The sequence below is a fragment of the Crocodylus porosus genome, unplaced genomic scaffold, assembly GCF_001723895.1.
Source record: "Crocodylus porosus isolate Cpor-Errol unplaced genomic scaffold, CroPor_comp1, whole genome shotgun sequence".
Classification (NCBI taxonomy): Eukaryota; Metazoa; Chordata; order Crocodylia; family Crocodylidae; genus Crocodylus; species Crocodylus porosus.
The window spans coordinates 76,738,380-76,756,803 of record NW_017728886.1 but is presented as its reverse complement, the minus strand read 5'-3'; the positions used below and the strand labels follow the sequence as shown (position 1 = coordinate 76,756,803).

Genomic DNA, 18,424 nt, shown 5'->3' with positions numbered 1-18,424 from the left:
TTTAAGAGGAGGTTAGATGCAGACCTTGCTGGGGTCATTTGACCCCAGTACTCTTTCCTGCCATGGCAGGGGGTCGGACTAGATGATCTGCTCAGGTCCTTTCCAACCCTAGAAACTATGAAACTATTAAGCCACTCCTTTTGGCCTATTTATTAAGTAGCACTGAGTGTTATTGCCTATCATTTTTTGATTATTCTCAGTAGGCTGAAAACATAAATTGTGACCAGGTTTTTTTCATCATGCTCGTAGTTTTTGATTTCTCAGTTTGCCATGTCTTCTGGCCCTGGAAAGCCTTTAGGAGGATACAGTTTTTGGCTCTTATAGGTGGTTGGCAAGTGACAGGCACGTGGAGTTCACGGGCAAATCGGCTGTCCCTTTTCCCATAGTTCACAACAGTCTGTTATGATTCCTTTTATACTGCTGACTCAGAGTGTTTTGAGGCTTGGCTTGGATGAATATCTGATGGCTCTGATGCTTATCAGAATCTATCAAAGCATTTCCTGACTTCAAGCTTACTTTCCTACCCCACATTTAAAGGAAAACAAGGTTAATTTAAGGGAAAAACAAAGGTTCAAGCTGAGCCATATTGTTTCTGAGCCAGTTTGCTTGCAAACCCTTCCCCCTTTTTTCACATGTGGCTTTGGAATGGTTTAATGTTCATGACCATCTCTGAAGCAGGAGGGTGGTGGAGCCTTATAAAAGAGGCCTGTTCACTGTGAAGACTTCCAGAGAGTACAGTAAAGGGCAGGAAAGGAAACCTTTCTGTCCATCACACACCCCGGCTTTGTTAAATCTTTGGTTTACACGGAATTACAGCCACCTTCAGGCAGATATTTGGCTGAGTCTGTCCAAAAGAGTTGTTTATGTAAAAGGTCTACCAGTTCTGTCACTTCTGAAATAGATTCACTTATAACAGGAAGTTCCTCAGGGCAGATACTCGTTTTTGTCATTTTTTATGTTACTTAGAGCAATAGAGACCTATGCTGTGATTAGAATTTTTTAGTGCTGCTGCAATTAAAAAAATTGTAATAGAGACATTTAAAGTTGAAAACACTTTAGTGGTCTGTTTGGCTGACTGATTCCTGACTATCAAGGAAAGAAGTAGAGTTTGGGGGAAGGTAGCCCAATCACAGTGCCCAAAGTCATTCTTGACAAGATGACATAAGAGTTTTGCTCAAAGATGGTGATGAGAAATACAGATTATGTGTTCACAAGCTACTGTGGAAAGAGGACTCTTACACAGCTGATACAGGATACAAGAGCAAGACACTTCTGTAGTGTAACAGCTCTGGAGAACTATTTTCTGTTGGAGTGGATTAGTGGGAATGAGAAAATACCTTTTATTTCATGTTTTTGCATTTCTAGAGTAAATACAAGAGGTGGGAAGTCCTGAAGCAATGCTCACCTTGTCTGCTGACTGTGGCCTGGTGTGAACTGGGATGGGTTGCCAAAGGATCCGGGGATTCCAGATTTGGTTGCCTATTGGTGGAAAGAGGCCAGCAAGATATGTCTGAGCGCTCATGAGAGTGCGATCATAGTCTGTGCTCTGGATGTACACCTAGAAAAAACCAAAAAAATGGTAATAATGAAAAAAATGGCATTGTTACCCAGGTCTTTATTTCATGATGCCCTTCATTCATTTCTTGTTTTCCATAATTTATAAAACATGATGTCTATCCTTATGCTCCATTTAAATAGCACTGAAGTCCTGCTTCTAGGAATATACTTCATTTTCTAAATTGATTTTCTAAGGTACCTTTCACTTTGGGATCTAAACACTGAAGAAAACAAACATGTAGATCAGGGCTATCCAACTAGCAGCTCTTGGTCTGCATGCCACCTGCAGGCAGTGGGTTTCCACTTGGTTGCCATTCTTAGCATTGCTCCTGCTTCTTCTGTGGCTGGGATCTCTGGGCTCCTGCAGCTTCTGCTTCTTCTGGGGTGGAGGCAGTGTAGCCCATGATGCTGGGGGAGCATGCTTAGAGGAGAAATCCTAGGGGTCCACAACCTGCATAGTGTGGGTGGTCCAGAGCGCTTGTGCAGTGGGAGGGCCCAGATTGCCTGTACCCTACATAGGCTAAGGACAGAAGTTACACATAAACTGGCATAAGTGATCAGAAACCGGTTTAAACTTGTAACAAAACAGCACATAAACCAATTTCAAACAGGCCAAAGTTGGTTTAAGATAAACCTGGATGGATGTAGTATCAGACTTAACTGATTTAGGTTAACCAGTTTATAGAACTTCTGTCCCAGATCCCCTCCCAACTCAAGTTAACGCACAGTCCCCCAGAATCCCAGCATACTTTGTAGCCCTCGGCTGTGCTGTCTGTTCCAGCAGAGCAGGCCTGGCCCTGCCCCCAGCTGTCACAGAACTGAAGCAGTAAAGCCTCTGCTCCCCAGCCCGTTTTGTGCTTGTGCCTGTCGTCCTGGTGGAATGAGGGGCAGGGGAACAGATCCTCAGGCTGCCCTAGCTCAGGTCTGCACAGCATGGAGGTAGGGAAAGCCCCTATGGCAGGGGCTTTTTAGGACCCCCTCACAGCCTGGCAGGCTGGGCTAGGATTGCCCCAATCCTGCCTGCTCTACAGCCACTGGCCTCTGCGAAGAAGAGTGGGGGAGGAGAGGAGAGAAGCACGCTCCAGTCTGGCACTGGGGGTGGGGTGGGGTGTGGTGGCAGGCCGGGGGATGCATTCCCCTTCTCTGCCTCCTGCCTCTCAGAGCAGCTCAGTGAGTTGAGGGCGAGGTAAAAGCCCCCTCCCCGCCATAGGGGTTCCCCCCTCCATGCACTGCTGGGCTAGGGGCAAGGGAGAGGTGGGTGGACTGGGGAGAGATTGTCTTCTGGCTCTCCTGCTCCTTGAAGCTGACAACTGACAGTAGCCGATCAGGTATGGGCTGCCAATCTGCTGGGTTCAGCAGTCTTTGGCTTGATGGGAGGCATATGTGAGTGCCCCTAGGCTGCTGGCCTAGGCTATTGTAGGCTCCTGCCTGCTTTGGCCGCTGGAACACTGAATATCAGTTCAGTTTATCTGTCTAATTTATGTAGCTTAGAAAACCCAGCAAAGCTTGAATTGATTCTGCCCCGGGATTTTTGAACCTCTATACTTAGCCATAGTGTGCTGCCTCTGGCACTAAGAAATTGGATATCCCTGCTCTAGATTAAAAAGGTTTCTCTCTCTTTCTCTGTCTCTCAGATTTAAAGCTGCTTGAATTTGTATGTTTAAGGAAATTTGCTTCAATCCTTTCTCAGTGCACCTTTTCTGGGGCAAGATCCTACAAACTATTTTCATTCTTCTGCCTGTCACAGTGTACAACATACCCTATTGTTTTTTCTTTGTAAGAATATTTTCAAATAGCCTGAACCTGATTATAAATATCATTGCAGTACCGAATTCTTCAGCTATCCCTAGGTCATTTCTCTTTTTCATTCTTACCAAGAACAATAAGGAATGTGAGACTCCCTCTTGTATGAAGACTTTCTAAAGTTTAATTAGCTTTTTATGGCCACAGTATCCAAATTTAGGTGCTTAAAGTCAAATGAATTAATCTAAATAACCTGCCTGACTTTCCGATCTGCTAATTTTCTGTTATCTTATTCTTTGCTTTAATTAGGGTTCATTATTATTTATTTTTTTACATGTATTTTGATAATACTGACAGCCCAACCATACAATAAAATAATTCCTAATATAAGTTCTAATGCTTGCCTGTTTTCGGTTGTAAGTGGCACTTAGAAATTTTGAGTATCTTTTCCGTGTATATTGTCCAAGTTCATGCTGCTGCCGCATTCCAGTCTGTTGGAGAAGCAGTACATATGGATGTAAATTTTCCTTTCCACACAGATTAATTCATATAACTCATCACAACAAATTATTTAATCAGATCCAGGCAGGATTGGTAGCCATGTTGGCCTGTGACAAAAAGACACAAAAAACTAGAACTCTTGGTTCCAAAGTGATACCTTTTATTAGATCAACTGGGAAATGACAAGAAATGGAACCACGAGGTCTCATTTTTGTATGTCTCTTAATCAGACTGAGGATTTCATAGCTTCTCTCCCACCCCTTTAATTATATTCTGCCAATTTATGTTTGATGTAATTGGAGTTTTTATCACGTCTCAAATTGGTATTTCCTCTGTTCTGTAAGATTCTTCCAAAATTGCAAGTGGAACTCCTTTACCTGTAAAAGTCAAATACGCTCTTTCTTATTGATACAGTGTCTTGGAAATCCACACATTTATTACTTGTTTTTTTGTAAAAATTAGAAAAGCTTTCTAGAATTTTTTTACTTAAAATTGGTCTATACAAATATAGATATAATGTATTTATATATTGCCATTTATCATACTTCAGGCATTTCAACAGGAAGATGTACAATGCCTTTGATCCAAAGAGACAGTCACATGGCTCTAAAGGTCCAGATGCAATTTAATAGTTGGCAGTCAAGTGTCACTTCACTACAAGCTTATGAATTATGCATAACAGGTTAGTTGCTAATATTTTGACAATCACATATCTGCATGGATTATTTAATTAATGTTTTCATTTTCATAGAAAGTCCACAAACCTTAGTGAGCTGTCCAAATCCCTGAGGCCATTCACTTTCTTTGTGTAGATCAGTTGGAAAGTTTTCAATGGGGGTTCGGTCACCATGTCGGAAAACCTAATACAATTAATTGAAGATTGAATTAATTTCCTGAGTTTCCTTCCCCTTTTTTTCCTTAAAGACATGTATTCCATTTGAATACTAAATCCTGTTTTTCAATCCAAAATATTGAAGAGTCTGCAGAAACCTGGGTCAATTTGTCTAGAATGACTTTGAATTTACTTAAGTTTGTGACCTCATTATGATGCCCACTGAACTGTGAACTAGAACTGCCTGATTTTTCCTATATAAGGCATAAAAGTGTGTTTGTTAAAAGATAATTTCTATGTATTGTGATTGTGAAACTGGAAGTGAGATATCATAGAATTAGAGTTCAATCATAACTGCACGCTTATCTTGAAAAATGTTTTCTCAGAAGTGTCTTCACTTCTGCACACTTCTACATGAGGTCGCGCACATCAGGTTTAAACTCTTACTACGTTACCTCCTGTTTTCATAAGGAATGTTCACCTCAGTTGACTCTAGATTTTTAAAAGCTTCAAGAATTTGTTTCTACTAATCCTAAAAACAGATGGAAAATGAAATTTGTTTTGTCCTTCAGGAGTCTCTGATATACCAGGCATGCTAACGGAGTATGATTTATTATATTTAAGAAGCTACTCAGTCAGGTTTTTTGATTGACTTAAAAAGAAATTCCAGTTTGTTGAAATCAGTTGAAGCTTTGCAATTGATTTCAGTGGGGTCAAGTTTTCATTAGGATTTGGTCCCTCTGATATGCAGTATGCATGAGTTATTGCACCTGCACATGCAGAATGTGTTTACATGAATTATGCATCAAAGCCCTTATCTGATCCTTTTTCTGGTTCTTTTTTTCCACCATAGGAAGAAAGTGTCAGCCCTAGATAAATGTGCTCAACAGCTCTGAATAGCTCTGAATTTCCTTTTCCAGGCCATCCCTATTTAGATGCACCAGAATGAACCTTCTAAAATCTGTATCCTGTATCTCATTAAAAATAGTCAGTCTCATTTTCTGACTTGGCAAAATCAAACACTATGAAACTGCATGGGCAAACAGCTTAACTATCAAAACAGAACAACCCCCCCTGCACTTCTCATTATGAGGGGTGCACCAATAAAGATTTTTTTGGCTGATACTGACGCCCAATTATTAACCAACTATATCAGTCGGTACTGATCCAATAGCCAATATGCAGCTTGGTGAACAGAATCCAGCCAGTAAATCTCTGGGGTAGAACAGGCGCGGGGGCAGGGGGGCATATCAAGGCCCCCATGGTGACTGAGGGAGTGGTGCTGGGGCAGGGGCAGGTGCTGCCCAGCTGGGGCAGGGCAGAATGCAGGATGAAGACACGGGTGGCTTATCAGGGGGGTAGGGAGAGGGGCAACAGGGAGCACTACGGGGAGTTTTAAGATGGCTGTAGCCCACCCTATAGTCCCCCTCCCAGCACTGTTGCTGCCTGCACTTCCCTGGCCCAGCCCCCCACACCAGGAAGAGGCCAACACTGGCCCTGAGCTCTCAATGGGCAGCTTTCCCTAGCCCTGCATACAAATCCAGGGCCATATGCTCTCCATGCCTCCCCCAGGGATGCACACAGTAGCAGGAGCCTCCCCCATCCCCCTGTGTGCCTGGCCTGTTGCTCTGTCCCATGCCCTGTTCCACCCTGGTTCGGCAGCACTGCTCATGCCCCTCCCCAGCCCCACTCCCTTCCTCACTGTGGGGGCCTCGATCTGTCCCCCCCCCTCCACTCCCCTTCCCCCCAACATACTTACCGGCTGGACACTGCTCTACAAGCTGCCAGGCTGCGTTCCTAGCCACATGCATGCTGCTGCTGTGTGCATGCACGCAGCATTTATTGTTGACATTATCAGACACACCAGCTAACAAAACAGGATGATGTCAATTTTCCTTTTATCAGTGCCAATCTAATATGGACTGATATATTGGTGTACCTCTATTCATTACTGTGGCACCTTTCATCCTAGGACCTCAGAAAGATTTACAAATATTAATTTAACCTCCCAACATCTGGCAGACTCTCTGTTAGGTGTACTAGTATTTTAAATCATTTTTCAGATAGTAAACACAAGCATGCAGTGTTTGGCTCATCCCCTAAAAGTGATATGTACTGTGTCCTTTCTTTCTGGTAGCCCTCTGCCTATGTATGTACAAACAGCAGATGCTATAGTGTGTGTGAGACAAATGGGAAAAAACAGGGGTCTTTTAAGGTACATGCAATTGGATTTTTAGATGAGTTCAGTATTTGTCTTGCTAGAGTAGATGTCACTACTACAACTACATGAATATCTTATTTTTTAGTTTGCTGGTTAAACCATAAAAAAGTAAAAAAATTGTTTCCGTTTGACCTGAAATATTTTTTTTCAAAATTTCCAATAAATCAAATCAATTTCATTTTGCATTAAACAAAAATTTTAGAAAAAACTAAAAAAGTTTTAAAAATATTTTCAAAACATGAGTAAGTGGAACATTTTTTGAAATGAAAAAACTGAAACATTTTGTTTTGGAAATATCAAAACAAATTCTTTTTATTTGTTTAATTAATTTCATTTGTTTTATTAACTGTAGCAATTCAAGAAAATTCAAATTTGCTAAACGTTTTGGTCAAACTGAAAATGCATAGTTTGGTAAAAAATATTTTAGAAATAACATTTCTCTCAGCTGTAGTCAGCTTTAATGCCTACAGGACATCTTCCTTAAGGATGTTAAGGGGATCCTCAAATTAACCTTAAATTAAAAATCCCGAGATGCTATTGTCAAGTAACCAAAGGAGCATATGATATTCAGTATCATATTTTCACATTATATAACTTTTAATAACATACATGTTCGTTCTCATAAAACGGGAAACTCAGACAGTTTTTTGGAATTACTTCTTAGTGCACCTATAATGAACAGAAAAATTAAGTAAAGAGTTGTGTTCTCTGATGATTTATTAAATTGGATGGAGGTAAGAAATGAGGGATGCTTGGGTCCTTGCAGGGAGGAAGTGAGTGAAGAAAAAAGGAAACTTCTACTTCTTTGACTATAAGATTCTGACATGTTGTCACTTCACCAGTGTCATGTCAGATTAATATGCTCTTTTGGGGAAAATTCTGGCATTGCCAACTATGAAGCTTGAATTCCTAATTAAAAAGAAGTTCTGTAATTTCTTGTATGTAATTGAAAATTTTCCAACTTCATTGCAAGTTTTTTTCCATGTTTTTTTGAAAATTGTTCAAAGCTAAAGTGAAGGAAAGACTTTTTTGTACATCACTGAGTGCTGGTTAAGAAGACCCTTCATCCAAAAGAGTGCTTTTTTTGGTTGACTAATGGGAAGTCACTAAAGTTATGGTAGATCTGTAGTAGTACACCTCATTGGCTTGTGCTCTGTAACATTCATAGTACCAGACTAAAGGGGAAGGGGAATATATGCAGGTGTATGGAAACCTTGACATTTAAAACAAATATTTATGTCCTTTTTTTGACTGTGTGGACCTAAAGAAACTTTACACCTACTTTTGAAGAGATAGGATTTGCTTTCTTCTGAAGGATGAAAAAACTTAACTTTAAGTCCACACAAAGCAGACAATGTCTTGGTTTTTAGTTTTTCATCTCAAGATCAGATTGCATAAGGGTGAAGTTACGTGTTACACTTAGACCTTAAAACACGTAGACTTTAAAAGCCGCTTAAAATGTGAGCATTTGCATGTTACAGTCCATTACCTTCTGCTAAGTGCTCTCTGAGCATTTCAAAGTCATGCTAGTCCAGGTTAGAGTTAACTTTGGGTCATGCTACTTAGCTTGTGCTAGGTAATGTCAGTTTGCTTCATTGAGATAAGCAATTTTCAGCTCTCCAATATCCCAGGATGCACTATTCCAATGCCTCCTCCACCCAAGCTGGAATAGAAGCCAGGTGTTCTGTCTCCTAGCCATGTCCCTGCTTGCCTGCCTTCTAGTGGCAAGTCAGAGCTGTACAGGCATGAAATGGTATTAACCCTTAATGTGCGAGTACTCAGAGCATGTTATAACTTCAACACTGGTTAACATTCCTTACATTTAGTGCGGTCTAAGTGTAACATGTAACTTCAGCCTTAGTTTCTTCCAGCTTCAGTTTAATACCTTAACGCAAGTCAGAATTTGGTAGCTTCACTACTGCAGCTGCAGTGGCAGGGTGTGTAGTACACCTTAGTTCAGGGGTGGACAGTTATTTAGGCTAGAGGGCCACCTAAGGAATTTTAGTGAGCTGTTGATGCCTGGCAGATGGGTTTGGACTGCATGGGGGAGCTTTGCCACGAGCCCTCAGAGGCCCTGATCCCTGCTGCTGCAGCCAGTGAGTGTGGGACTTTTTTTTTTTTTTAAGTGCCAGGAGGCTGGGCTAGGCAGGGGATGGGGCCAGCTTCTTCCGTGGCTCCCTCTACCTAAGGAGAGACAGGCATAGCCAGAGGAGCTGCAGCAGAACTCCCTATGGCTGCCCTGCCTGGCCCCAGCCTCCCAGCACTTAAAAAAGCACCACACTCACTGGCTGCAGCAGCAGTGATCAGGGCCTCTTGGGGCTTGTGACAGAGCTCCCATGCAGCATAGAGCAGTGGGGAGCAGTGCAGATCATCCCCCACCTGCTTGGCACCTGTGCTGTAGCTGTTGCATTGCTCGGGTGCAGCGTAGCTCGGCAGGGTGTCATGCACTTTCTGGGAGCTGAGGTGACTCCAGCAATAACTCAGAGCCTGGTATCACTCAGCCTCAGCGGCCCCAGCTCCCAGACAGTGCATGGCACCCTGCTGAGCCACACTGCACCTGCACCATTGGGCAGCTGCTGTGTGGGCACCAGGTGGGTGGGGGAGCAATCCCCGCTGTCCCCTACTGCCCCACACTGCACAGGGGGGCTCTGCCACAAGCTCTCAGAGGCCCTGATCCCTGCTGCTGCAGCTGGTGAATGCATGGCTTTTTTTTTTTTAAAGCTCCGGGAAGCTGGGGCTGGGTGGGGGATGTGGCTGGGCAGGGCAGCCATGGGGGCTTCTCCCATGGTTCCTCCCACCTGGAGAGAGGTAGGCACAGCCAGAGGAGCTGCCTCTTCCCGTCCACTCCGAATCTCTGCATCAGCACCAAATCTCTGATTCTGATTCGGTCAGATTGAATGGGGACAGTGATTTGAATCACCAAATCGAATCACTGTTTTTGAATCAGCCAAATCCAAATCAAATACTTCCCTATTTGCACAGGCCTACTGTTTACATTGCCCAGGATGGTGGGAGGGAGGGGAAGTGGGGTGGCGGGGGCAGGGAGGAATGGGAGAGGGAGATGCCAATTGATCCTATCTGGTTCTGGGCCTGTCCACCCTCCATCCACTGCCAGTGGTGCTGGACATGGTGGGCAGGGTCTCCATGAAGACTGGCCAGGACCCCCATGGGCAGGGTATGCTTGGCTGGGAGAATGGGATGAGGCCATGAGTGGTCTCTGGGAGCAGGACGAGTGGGTGGGGCTGGGTGAGGGATTGGATGGCAGGGTGGTGACCGTGTGGGGCTGGGGCAGAGCCACAATCCACTCCCTGCATGTCCTTGCAGAGGGTACCGGTTCCATGGGCACCCACTGCAAAGACATGCAGGGCAGTGGCTGGCCCTTGCCCATGGGACTGGTCTGGCGTTGGACACTCTGGCAGTAGCAGCCAAAAGGAGCCACTTCTGTGGCAACTGCTGACAAGCTGAGTCCAGCCACCACACTGCCCCTCCACCACTATACTACCTGGCCCCATGGAGTCTAGACTACAGCTCCCCATGTGCCCAAGGACTGCATGCAGGGATGGGGTAGTCTGCGCTCCATGCCAGATGGCACTTCTACCTCTCGGGGTGGTGGGACCAGCTGCACATGCCACAGCCCAGGCTGCACCCCATGCCTGGGCTGGACCCACCGTGGGCCAGACAGAATCACTTGGCAGGCTGGATCTGATCTGAGGGCCATATTTTGCCCACCCTTGCCTTAGTTTATAATATTCCTTATGCAGACTCATAAACCTCAAATGTGGTTCTGTCCTTCGAGGTTGACTAAAACATATATTTCTAGTATGGGTTAAAATGGAGGCAACAACTGTTAAAAAGGCCACAACAGTTCCTAGAAACCTTAGGAGTCTCTACATATGCCTTTTGTCATCTGCTGTGTGGTTGACAGAGCCTTCAGTTGCTCACATTGTTTTGCTGACAGAAATCAGGGGTTCTGCTGTTCCAGAGGAACAGTGATAGTGGACACTTTAAAGTTTTGTTGGCAGAAACTGAGTTTTCTGCAAAACCATGTAACATAGATCAGGCCTCAAATGTGCTGACCATGAAGTATGCCTAGAGAAATATAGTTAGTTGTGTTAGTCTGAAGTCAAGTAGAAAAGTATGTCTGTCAAACCATGTAGCGCACATTAGCAACTATCAGTTTTCCTTCTGTCAAGATTGCTAAATCTCACAAGTAAATGAGGAGGTAGACAAATTATTGTCCTAATACTGAAGGTTTAGAATTACTTCACATTTATGCTTTTCTTGTCTTTTTCCTTTTTGACCTTCTTTTTCTATATATAATTTTCATCTCCCCACCCACAGTCAAAACCAAAACCCTAAGTATGAATAGCTCCAACAACTGTGATGATTCATATTTTGCAGGGTCGGAAGGGACCTGAGTAGATCATCTAGTCCAACCCCCTGCCTTGGCAGGAAAATGTACTGGGGTCAAACGAACCCAGCAAGGTGTTCATCTAGCCTTGTCTTAAAGACCTCCAGGGTAGGAGCCAGCACCACTTTGCTTGGAAGTTGGTTCCAGATCCTAGCCACCATGACAGTGAAGTAGCGCCTCCTGATATTTAGCCTGAATCTACCCTCTGCCAGCTTGTGACTGTTATTTCTAGTCACTCCTGGTGATGACCAATATAGGTTGGATAGGCCTTGCTTATTATACTGTGACAGTATGTACCTATTGCCTGCTCTTCCAAAACAGTTAAGTGCCAAAATCAGAAGTCAGGAAAAAAGGGAAAAAGATGTAAAGGTGGAGAATATCCATGGTGTATGGTATTCTCCACTACAAAGTGCATTGTTATATTGAATATATTGCTGTGAATAATTCTGAGCCTTTGACACAGAGTGGGTGCATCTACACAAGACATTTACTATAGAGTTGCCTAATTAGCTCTGCGGTAAATATCTCAATGTCTATATGTGCAGTCCTATTAGGCAGCAGGAAACTAATAAACTCTGCAGCAGGGTCACATGTGTAAATACAAATGCTGTGCATTTATGAATACTACCCTGCTGTGGAGTTTTTCCTTCACAGATGACTGGGGCATGACAGTGGTTCAGTTCGAGGCTGCCTGCCACCTAGCCCCATGTTGAAGCACCCTCATGCCCCATCCAGCCTCTCTGTAGCACACTGAGCTGGGTCAGAGCAGCCCCAGGCCGGGAAGCTGACCTCCAAGTCCTCTGCCACCTGGGGTCGCTCTGACCCAACTCACTGTGTAAATGCATTGCCCAGGAGCAGTAAATTCCAGTGTGATATATACCAGAGTTTATTGCTTTACCTTAATATGCACATGTAGATGCACTCACTCCGTGCTATACTAACATGCTATACTAACTCCTACAGAAGGGTCATGTTGGGATGCTAAGTATGTTATAACTTCAACCATAGGGGAAGCAAAAGCAGCATAGAATTAAACTAGCAACACAGCCATTACTAGCAAGACCACGGAGTGAAAGAGCATGTTTGTCTAAGGTTCTGGTTGGTTTGTGCACAAGGGCCCTTGACTGCTATACTTCATTCCTCTGCTCCATCTCCAGTACTGCATATCCTATGCTGCAACAGGGTGGATGTGATGCAACTACAGTTCCTCAGAAACCGCATGACTTTCTGAGTACATAATTCCTTTCATAATAGGGGAAGGGAGGATATGGCTCTGTGGGTGCATCTATACATGACATTGATGCAATGCAATAAACTCCAGTGCATATCATGCTGGAGTTTATTGCTTCTGGGCTGCATGTGGCTGGGACTGGAACACATTGAACTGGATCAGGGCAGCCCTGGCTGGTAGGGACCTGGGGGTGTCAACCTGCCAGCCTGGGGCTGCTCTGACCCACCTCAGTGTGCTGCAAAGGGGCTGGCTAGGGCACAGGGGTGCTTTAGTGCGGGTCTATCCAGCACGCAACCCCTGCATTGGAGCACCCTCATGCCCCAGCTATCCCTGTCAGCATCTATAGGTACATTGCTGTGCACTAAAGAACTCTGCCGTAGGATAGTACTTGTTGTGTTTACAAGTACTAACCTATGGCAGAGTTAATTAGTTTACTGTGGTCTAATAGGGCTGCATGTGTAGACACTGAGTGCAGCTACACATTCATTATTGCACCATAATTTAAGTGTTAAGTTTAGTACCTGTAATTACAGGTACTAAATGCGTCATTATTGGTGCTACTGAGCATTAGCGCGGGTGCACATTTTTTTGTGATGTTAATAGGCAGTAGACTAATGCAACTGCGCATTAGCATGGGTTTTGCCTCCTGCACTAATGTGCGATAGAATTAGTCTGTTGTGCTTGAAGCATCTCATGTAGACGTGCTCAATGAGACTGCCACCGGGCTAATTAGGCAGCTCTGCAGTAAACATCTTGTGTAGATGCAGCCTGTGAAACTGATTTGCATAGATCCAATAATTTATGAGCTGTAGGCTTTTATTTCTCCCTAATATAGTTCTCTTAATTGTATACAGTTTTCTATCAGGACTAGTTTGACCTTGATTTGAGGGTGGTGAACAACAGTTCCAGCTAAGGCAGTTAACATTTACATGTAAGAAAGAAAGCTAAAGTAGCATTTTGACAATATGATTTAAATTACCTCTATTCAGTCAGAAGGACTAATGGCCTATAAAGCACAAAGCATCAAGTCAGCATAAAAGTGGGAGTTAGTTAAAGAAAACCTGACATCTTTCCAGAGCCTTTGAAAGTCCTGGAAGTGAGGAAAAGGAAAGCCACCCCACCCCCAAAGATACATTTTATATTGTGTACTTCAGCTAGAAACCTGAGGGAAAGAAAAGGGTGGGAATGGTCTTCATTATCTCTCTCTATAATTTTGAAGAAATAGATATTCTCTTATAGAAAAAGCAATAAATCACATATACTCAACTAAAAAAAACTTGAGTTACTTCACATGTGTGTCTTAATTCTACCCCTGAGACATAGTGACTGTAGCCTGATCATCCTTATTGATCAAATGAATTTTTTCAGGGCCAGTTTCTGTCCAGTTTGTTTTTGCTATCAATTCAACTCCCATGAAAACTCAATCAGTAAGCCCAGGAGATAAAATTTAAGATCGAAGCTCAACACACTAAAGCCATGCCAGAAGAATGGAAGTATACTCTGTTGAGAAGACCAATCCTATAGGAATTGTATAGCCAATTGGTCACCCAGAAGAAAGGTGCCTGAGATGACTGAATAATGTAGTCTTTACTTGAGATTAACAGTTCACATGAGTGTTCTCTTTATTATGTTATTTCTTTTTGCAACATTTTTCATACATTATCCTAGAAATACATATGAAGTGATACATTCTATTTTGGTAGCTGGGAAAAGTTGGCTGTAAAAGTAATAAAGAGGCTGGTTCCTAGATATGAAGGATATAATTCTGAAGATGGAGAGCGCTTCTGAAAGTCAGGTGCCAATTTGTGGAACATAGCTATGGCCATCTGATCAAATCTTATTCCCTTTTAAGGGTTCATTCTCCAAAGGGTGCCATCTGCCTGACATCTGATGTATTTATTTCTCTTTCACTCTTTGGATACAGTTCTAAGATACTGCTCCAAACAGCTACTAAAGTATATGTTAAATATTTTGCTGAAAATAGAACTCCAGTTTCTACTTTGCAAGATTCTGGATTAGCTCTCCTGGTAACTTCATTGGGTGTAGGAAGGAGCTGTCACTAAAAGTTTTGGATTCTACTCCACTTCTGCTAACTTCAGCCAACAGAGGCCAAGGGACAAAAGATCAGAAATTGGCACAAATCTTATAGTATGGGTGGGGGGGAAGAGTAGGCCATACGCTCTTGCTCTACATGTGTCAAAAATGCCAGAATTCTTTATTATAAACAATAATTCCATTGACACAGGATTTTGTATTGGGAGCAATGTTTAAAGCTGAATCTTAGAATCATAGAAAAATAGGTGTGGAAGGGACCTCAGGAGGTTATCTAGTCAAACCTGCTGCTCAAAGCATAATCATAGTCCCTGTCTCAACTATTTCAGCCATGTGCTTGTCTAACCCTTTTATGAAAACTTCCAAGGATGGAGATTCCATAGCCTCTCTAGGCAATCGGCTTAACCACCTTCATAGTTCTTTATCAGTACCACTCTTGTGTATGTAACAGCTGACAGGCCAACACTTAACTTTTACTTCTAAAACATACCATCTAACTTTCATACTGAGGAAGTCCTCCAGATCCTACTGGCTCTTACAATGTACTCTATACATTTTAAAACTAGAAACAGATCTTGAAAAATTGTTTCAGCCAGTTTCTGAATCAATCATAGTTCAATCAACACATACATGACACCTCTAAATAAGTGTCACTTTATGCATTTCTGCATATTGCTGTGCCAACTCAGTTATCTTAAAATAAAATGCTTAAACTTCTAGGATGCATTCAGTTTGAAGATATCAGAGTATCTTCAAAACAACAATTAATTTAAGTTTGGAGCTTCTAGAGGACGGTTGAATATTAATGATTCTACAAGCAGAGAAATTGAAGCACAGAGAGAGTAAGTCTGGATACACAGAAGGTAGAAAGGACAGGTCAGACCTCTTGACTATCATTCATGTTTTTTAAGCACATATCTAGGAGAAACACCCACAAGTTAGAAGAAAAATTCTTTACAGTTTGATGTATTTTATCTTCATTAAGAAATGCCTTTGAGGCTTAATTCACTAAACACAAAAGAGCCTGCCACTTCTCTTGTGGAATCTGTACAAAAAGGAATTGCAATTTTACACTTTAATCAGTTCAGGGAACAGACTAAACTAAAATCATTAGCCATGATTAAATGAAGAGGCCAGCTACTTACTACAACTGCAAACTTCAGTTCTTTTTTTGCCACAATTTGATGAAGCAGAATGAAGAGAAGACTGCAAGTGAAACACAGACTCCTGGACCTGCATGCAGGCTTTGTCACTGCCATCCTGCAGCAGTCAGGAAAGCTCTGTAGCTACAGTAACTCCTTGGGTTTAACAGCTCTTAAGTGAAGGTGCACTTATAAAAGGGGTGGAACTGTTTTTTGTACATTCCAAATACACAGGGAGCTTGGTGTGCTTATGCAATAAACCTGTTTCTGGTATGTTTTCCTCAGGTTACTGTTTACGTTCTCTCTAATAAGCCAGTAATAGCTTTGTTCCCCCCCGATTTTTTTTTTGGAGGGAGAGTTAAAAAAAATCAGGGAGCTTTTCCCCATAACCCCCCTCCCAACCCCCCCTCCCTTTGCAGTTTTTTGCAACTTTGTGTTGCTTCTGTTTTTCAGTGCTTTGACTTTTTCCAGGTTGCAGTGTGGGGTGGAGGAAAAAGGAGTTGGGCAGTCTTCAGATTTCTTTTTTTCTACCTCCCCCTCAGCTCATCTATCCCTTCATTGGTATTTTAAGCTCCTCTTTCCCTCCCATGATTCTCCTCCCACACTCCAACCTGGGTTTCCCATCACCAAGTCAAATTAATTTGTTTTAATAATATAAACAAGCCCTAAAATAAACCAAAACCACATGGCCCTAAAATAAACAACTTTAAAAACAATACTACCTTCAAGATTCATATGCTGTTCTCTCAGCAACAAAATGCTATTGTACTGGGTAACCACTAGTTTACTTTCCCACTGCACACATATTGTTCCTGTTTGCATCACATTTTATTTAGGTCCCAGGCCTGCAATGAATGCTGTGTGGGCATACTGTATGCCCCTTGAGCTCATACTGAGCATATTGCAGATGCAAGGCTATAGACTGTGATCTCATTGCAATGATCACATTGCAATCTGTGCCTGCCCATTTTAAACACTGACCAATAATAACTTATAATTACAGTTTTGAATCTGACATTGACTCACTGACTCAGAGCAGGTTGTTTAATTTGCCTATGTTTTCCCCTTTATGAAATAGGCATAATAATACCTTCATACTCACTTCCTTAGTGTTTTGTGTAGATAGTGTTTGCAAAGAACTATAAAGGCACTTGTTATTATCATTAATGACTTCCTGGGACTTTCTTAAGGTGTTCCACACCCATCATTTCCAAACATGGCTTAGAGCCCTCCATTGAACTGGTTGCAACAGTGATCTCAAGGCTGAATCCTTAAAATATATATAAATTCTCCTGGGGCCCTCAAAGTAGTAAAGCTTCCAGAGTTATCTCCATTTGCTTTGACCTCTGTAAGATTCTGCCTCCATGTAACTTGAACATGCTTGTACATTTTTTTCTTCTGTTTTGATTCCCCTAAACTTTTTTTGGTTTCTACTTTAGCAAGTATGCTGGGCAGTCCTAGCTTTAGTGCTGCTTTATTTATGCCAACCTGTTCTGTAAAAAAACCTTTCTTAAAGTAATATCCTTTCTATATTTTTAAAAGTATCTTAGGTTCTTTTAAGTGTCCTATTGGATAACATCCCTGCTTTTAGCATTCTATAGGATGTTTTGGAAGTCTGTAGAAAGGAGACCATTCTTTATTAAATGCTGTAGGTTTATAGACTGTTTTCTCTAGCACCATATTAGTGTTACTTGTATTACAATCTGTAGAAATTTTCCATGACAGTAGGCAACTGCCTACAGACAGTCCTGAAAATTTAAATATAAAATAAATTCATTCAGAACAACACTGATGTTAATAATGCATCATAAACATTGGGATTTCAATCTCCATCTAAGACAGGAAGGTCAGTTCAGGTTTTTCTAGCTGTTGGTCGGCTCCTTGCATGTATATACTGCCAACAGGATCTTTCATCGCGCTGTCACAGAACAGAAGGCAGCATAACATCTTGAGCATACCAAGGCGGGGAGACAAATTACAGATGGCTCAGGATATGTGTCATGGTTACTTAAACAAGACAATATGAAATTACTGGCAGTGTGCAGGGGGGCTTATGCCTTCTCTGTTTTTTTTCTGACTGTGGGTGTGAATAAGTTTCTGTGTTTGTGTCATCACATTTGGCAACATGTGACTTATCTATGTTAGGAGAGTTGATTCTGTGTTGCAAAATTGCTTTAAAGCCAATCTAGTTATAGCTGTCAAAGGAACCATGTTTAGTGGCTAATCAGTCTTGCCTGATCAGGCAAGTCTGTTTCTGTAGCCAGTGGCCCTGAAAAGAGAGAGGTGGCTACTGTCACCTCTGACCATCTTTGATTCCGCAGCCCAAATGACCAAACACTCATATATAACTGGGTCTTGTGGGGCTGCTTTTGGCAAAAGGCCAGGATTAGCTTGAATTTATGCCTTTGTAGCTGTAGCTAGACTTTTAACTCAGTTTGTTGGAATTGGACAGGGCCATGTCACAAGCACTTCTGCTGCGGCCTCAAACTTGTGACCTCTGGGCTGTCAGCTGTGCACCTTAGCCACCCATGTAATCTCCCAGGGAGGGCATGGGATAGCTGAGGAGACTCCCAGCCATGGGAGCCTGGGATCAGGATCTAACACGCAATCATGCCTCCTGCCATGCACATGTGACATGGCAGGAGGTGCAATTGTGTGCATCATGCATCAGATCCTATCGCATCTTTACCTGCGCGTGTAGAAGGGGCCTCAATAATAACTTCATCATATGGAC

General features: G+C 42.6%; 1 protein-coding gene across 2 annotated transcripts in view; it reads right to left on the bottom strand.

Moving 5' to 3' along the window:
- Nucleotides 1–15,867, bottom strand: part of LOC109311267 (prostatic acid phosphatase-like) — a 24,869-nt gene extending 9,002 nt beyond the window's left edge. For both annotated transcript variants that reach the window (XM_019536829.1, XM_019536838.1), the window contains exons 1-4: nt 15,694–15,867; nt 4,566–4,661; nt 3,705–3,791; nt 1,406–1,558 (exon numbers count right to left, since the gene is read on the bottom strand). In XM_019536829.1, the coding sequence (XP_019392374.1) occupies nt 1,406–1,558; nt 3,705–3,791; nt 4,566–4,661; nt 15,694–15,807 (450 nt within the window). In that variant the 5' untranslated portion in view covers nt 15,808–15,867. The remainder of the gene's footprint in view (nt 1–1,405; nt 1,559–3,704; nt 3,792–4,565; nt 4,662–15,693) is intronic.
- Nucleotides 15,868–18,424: the final 2,557 nt, after the last annotated feature.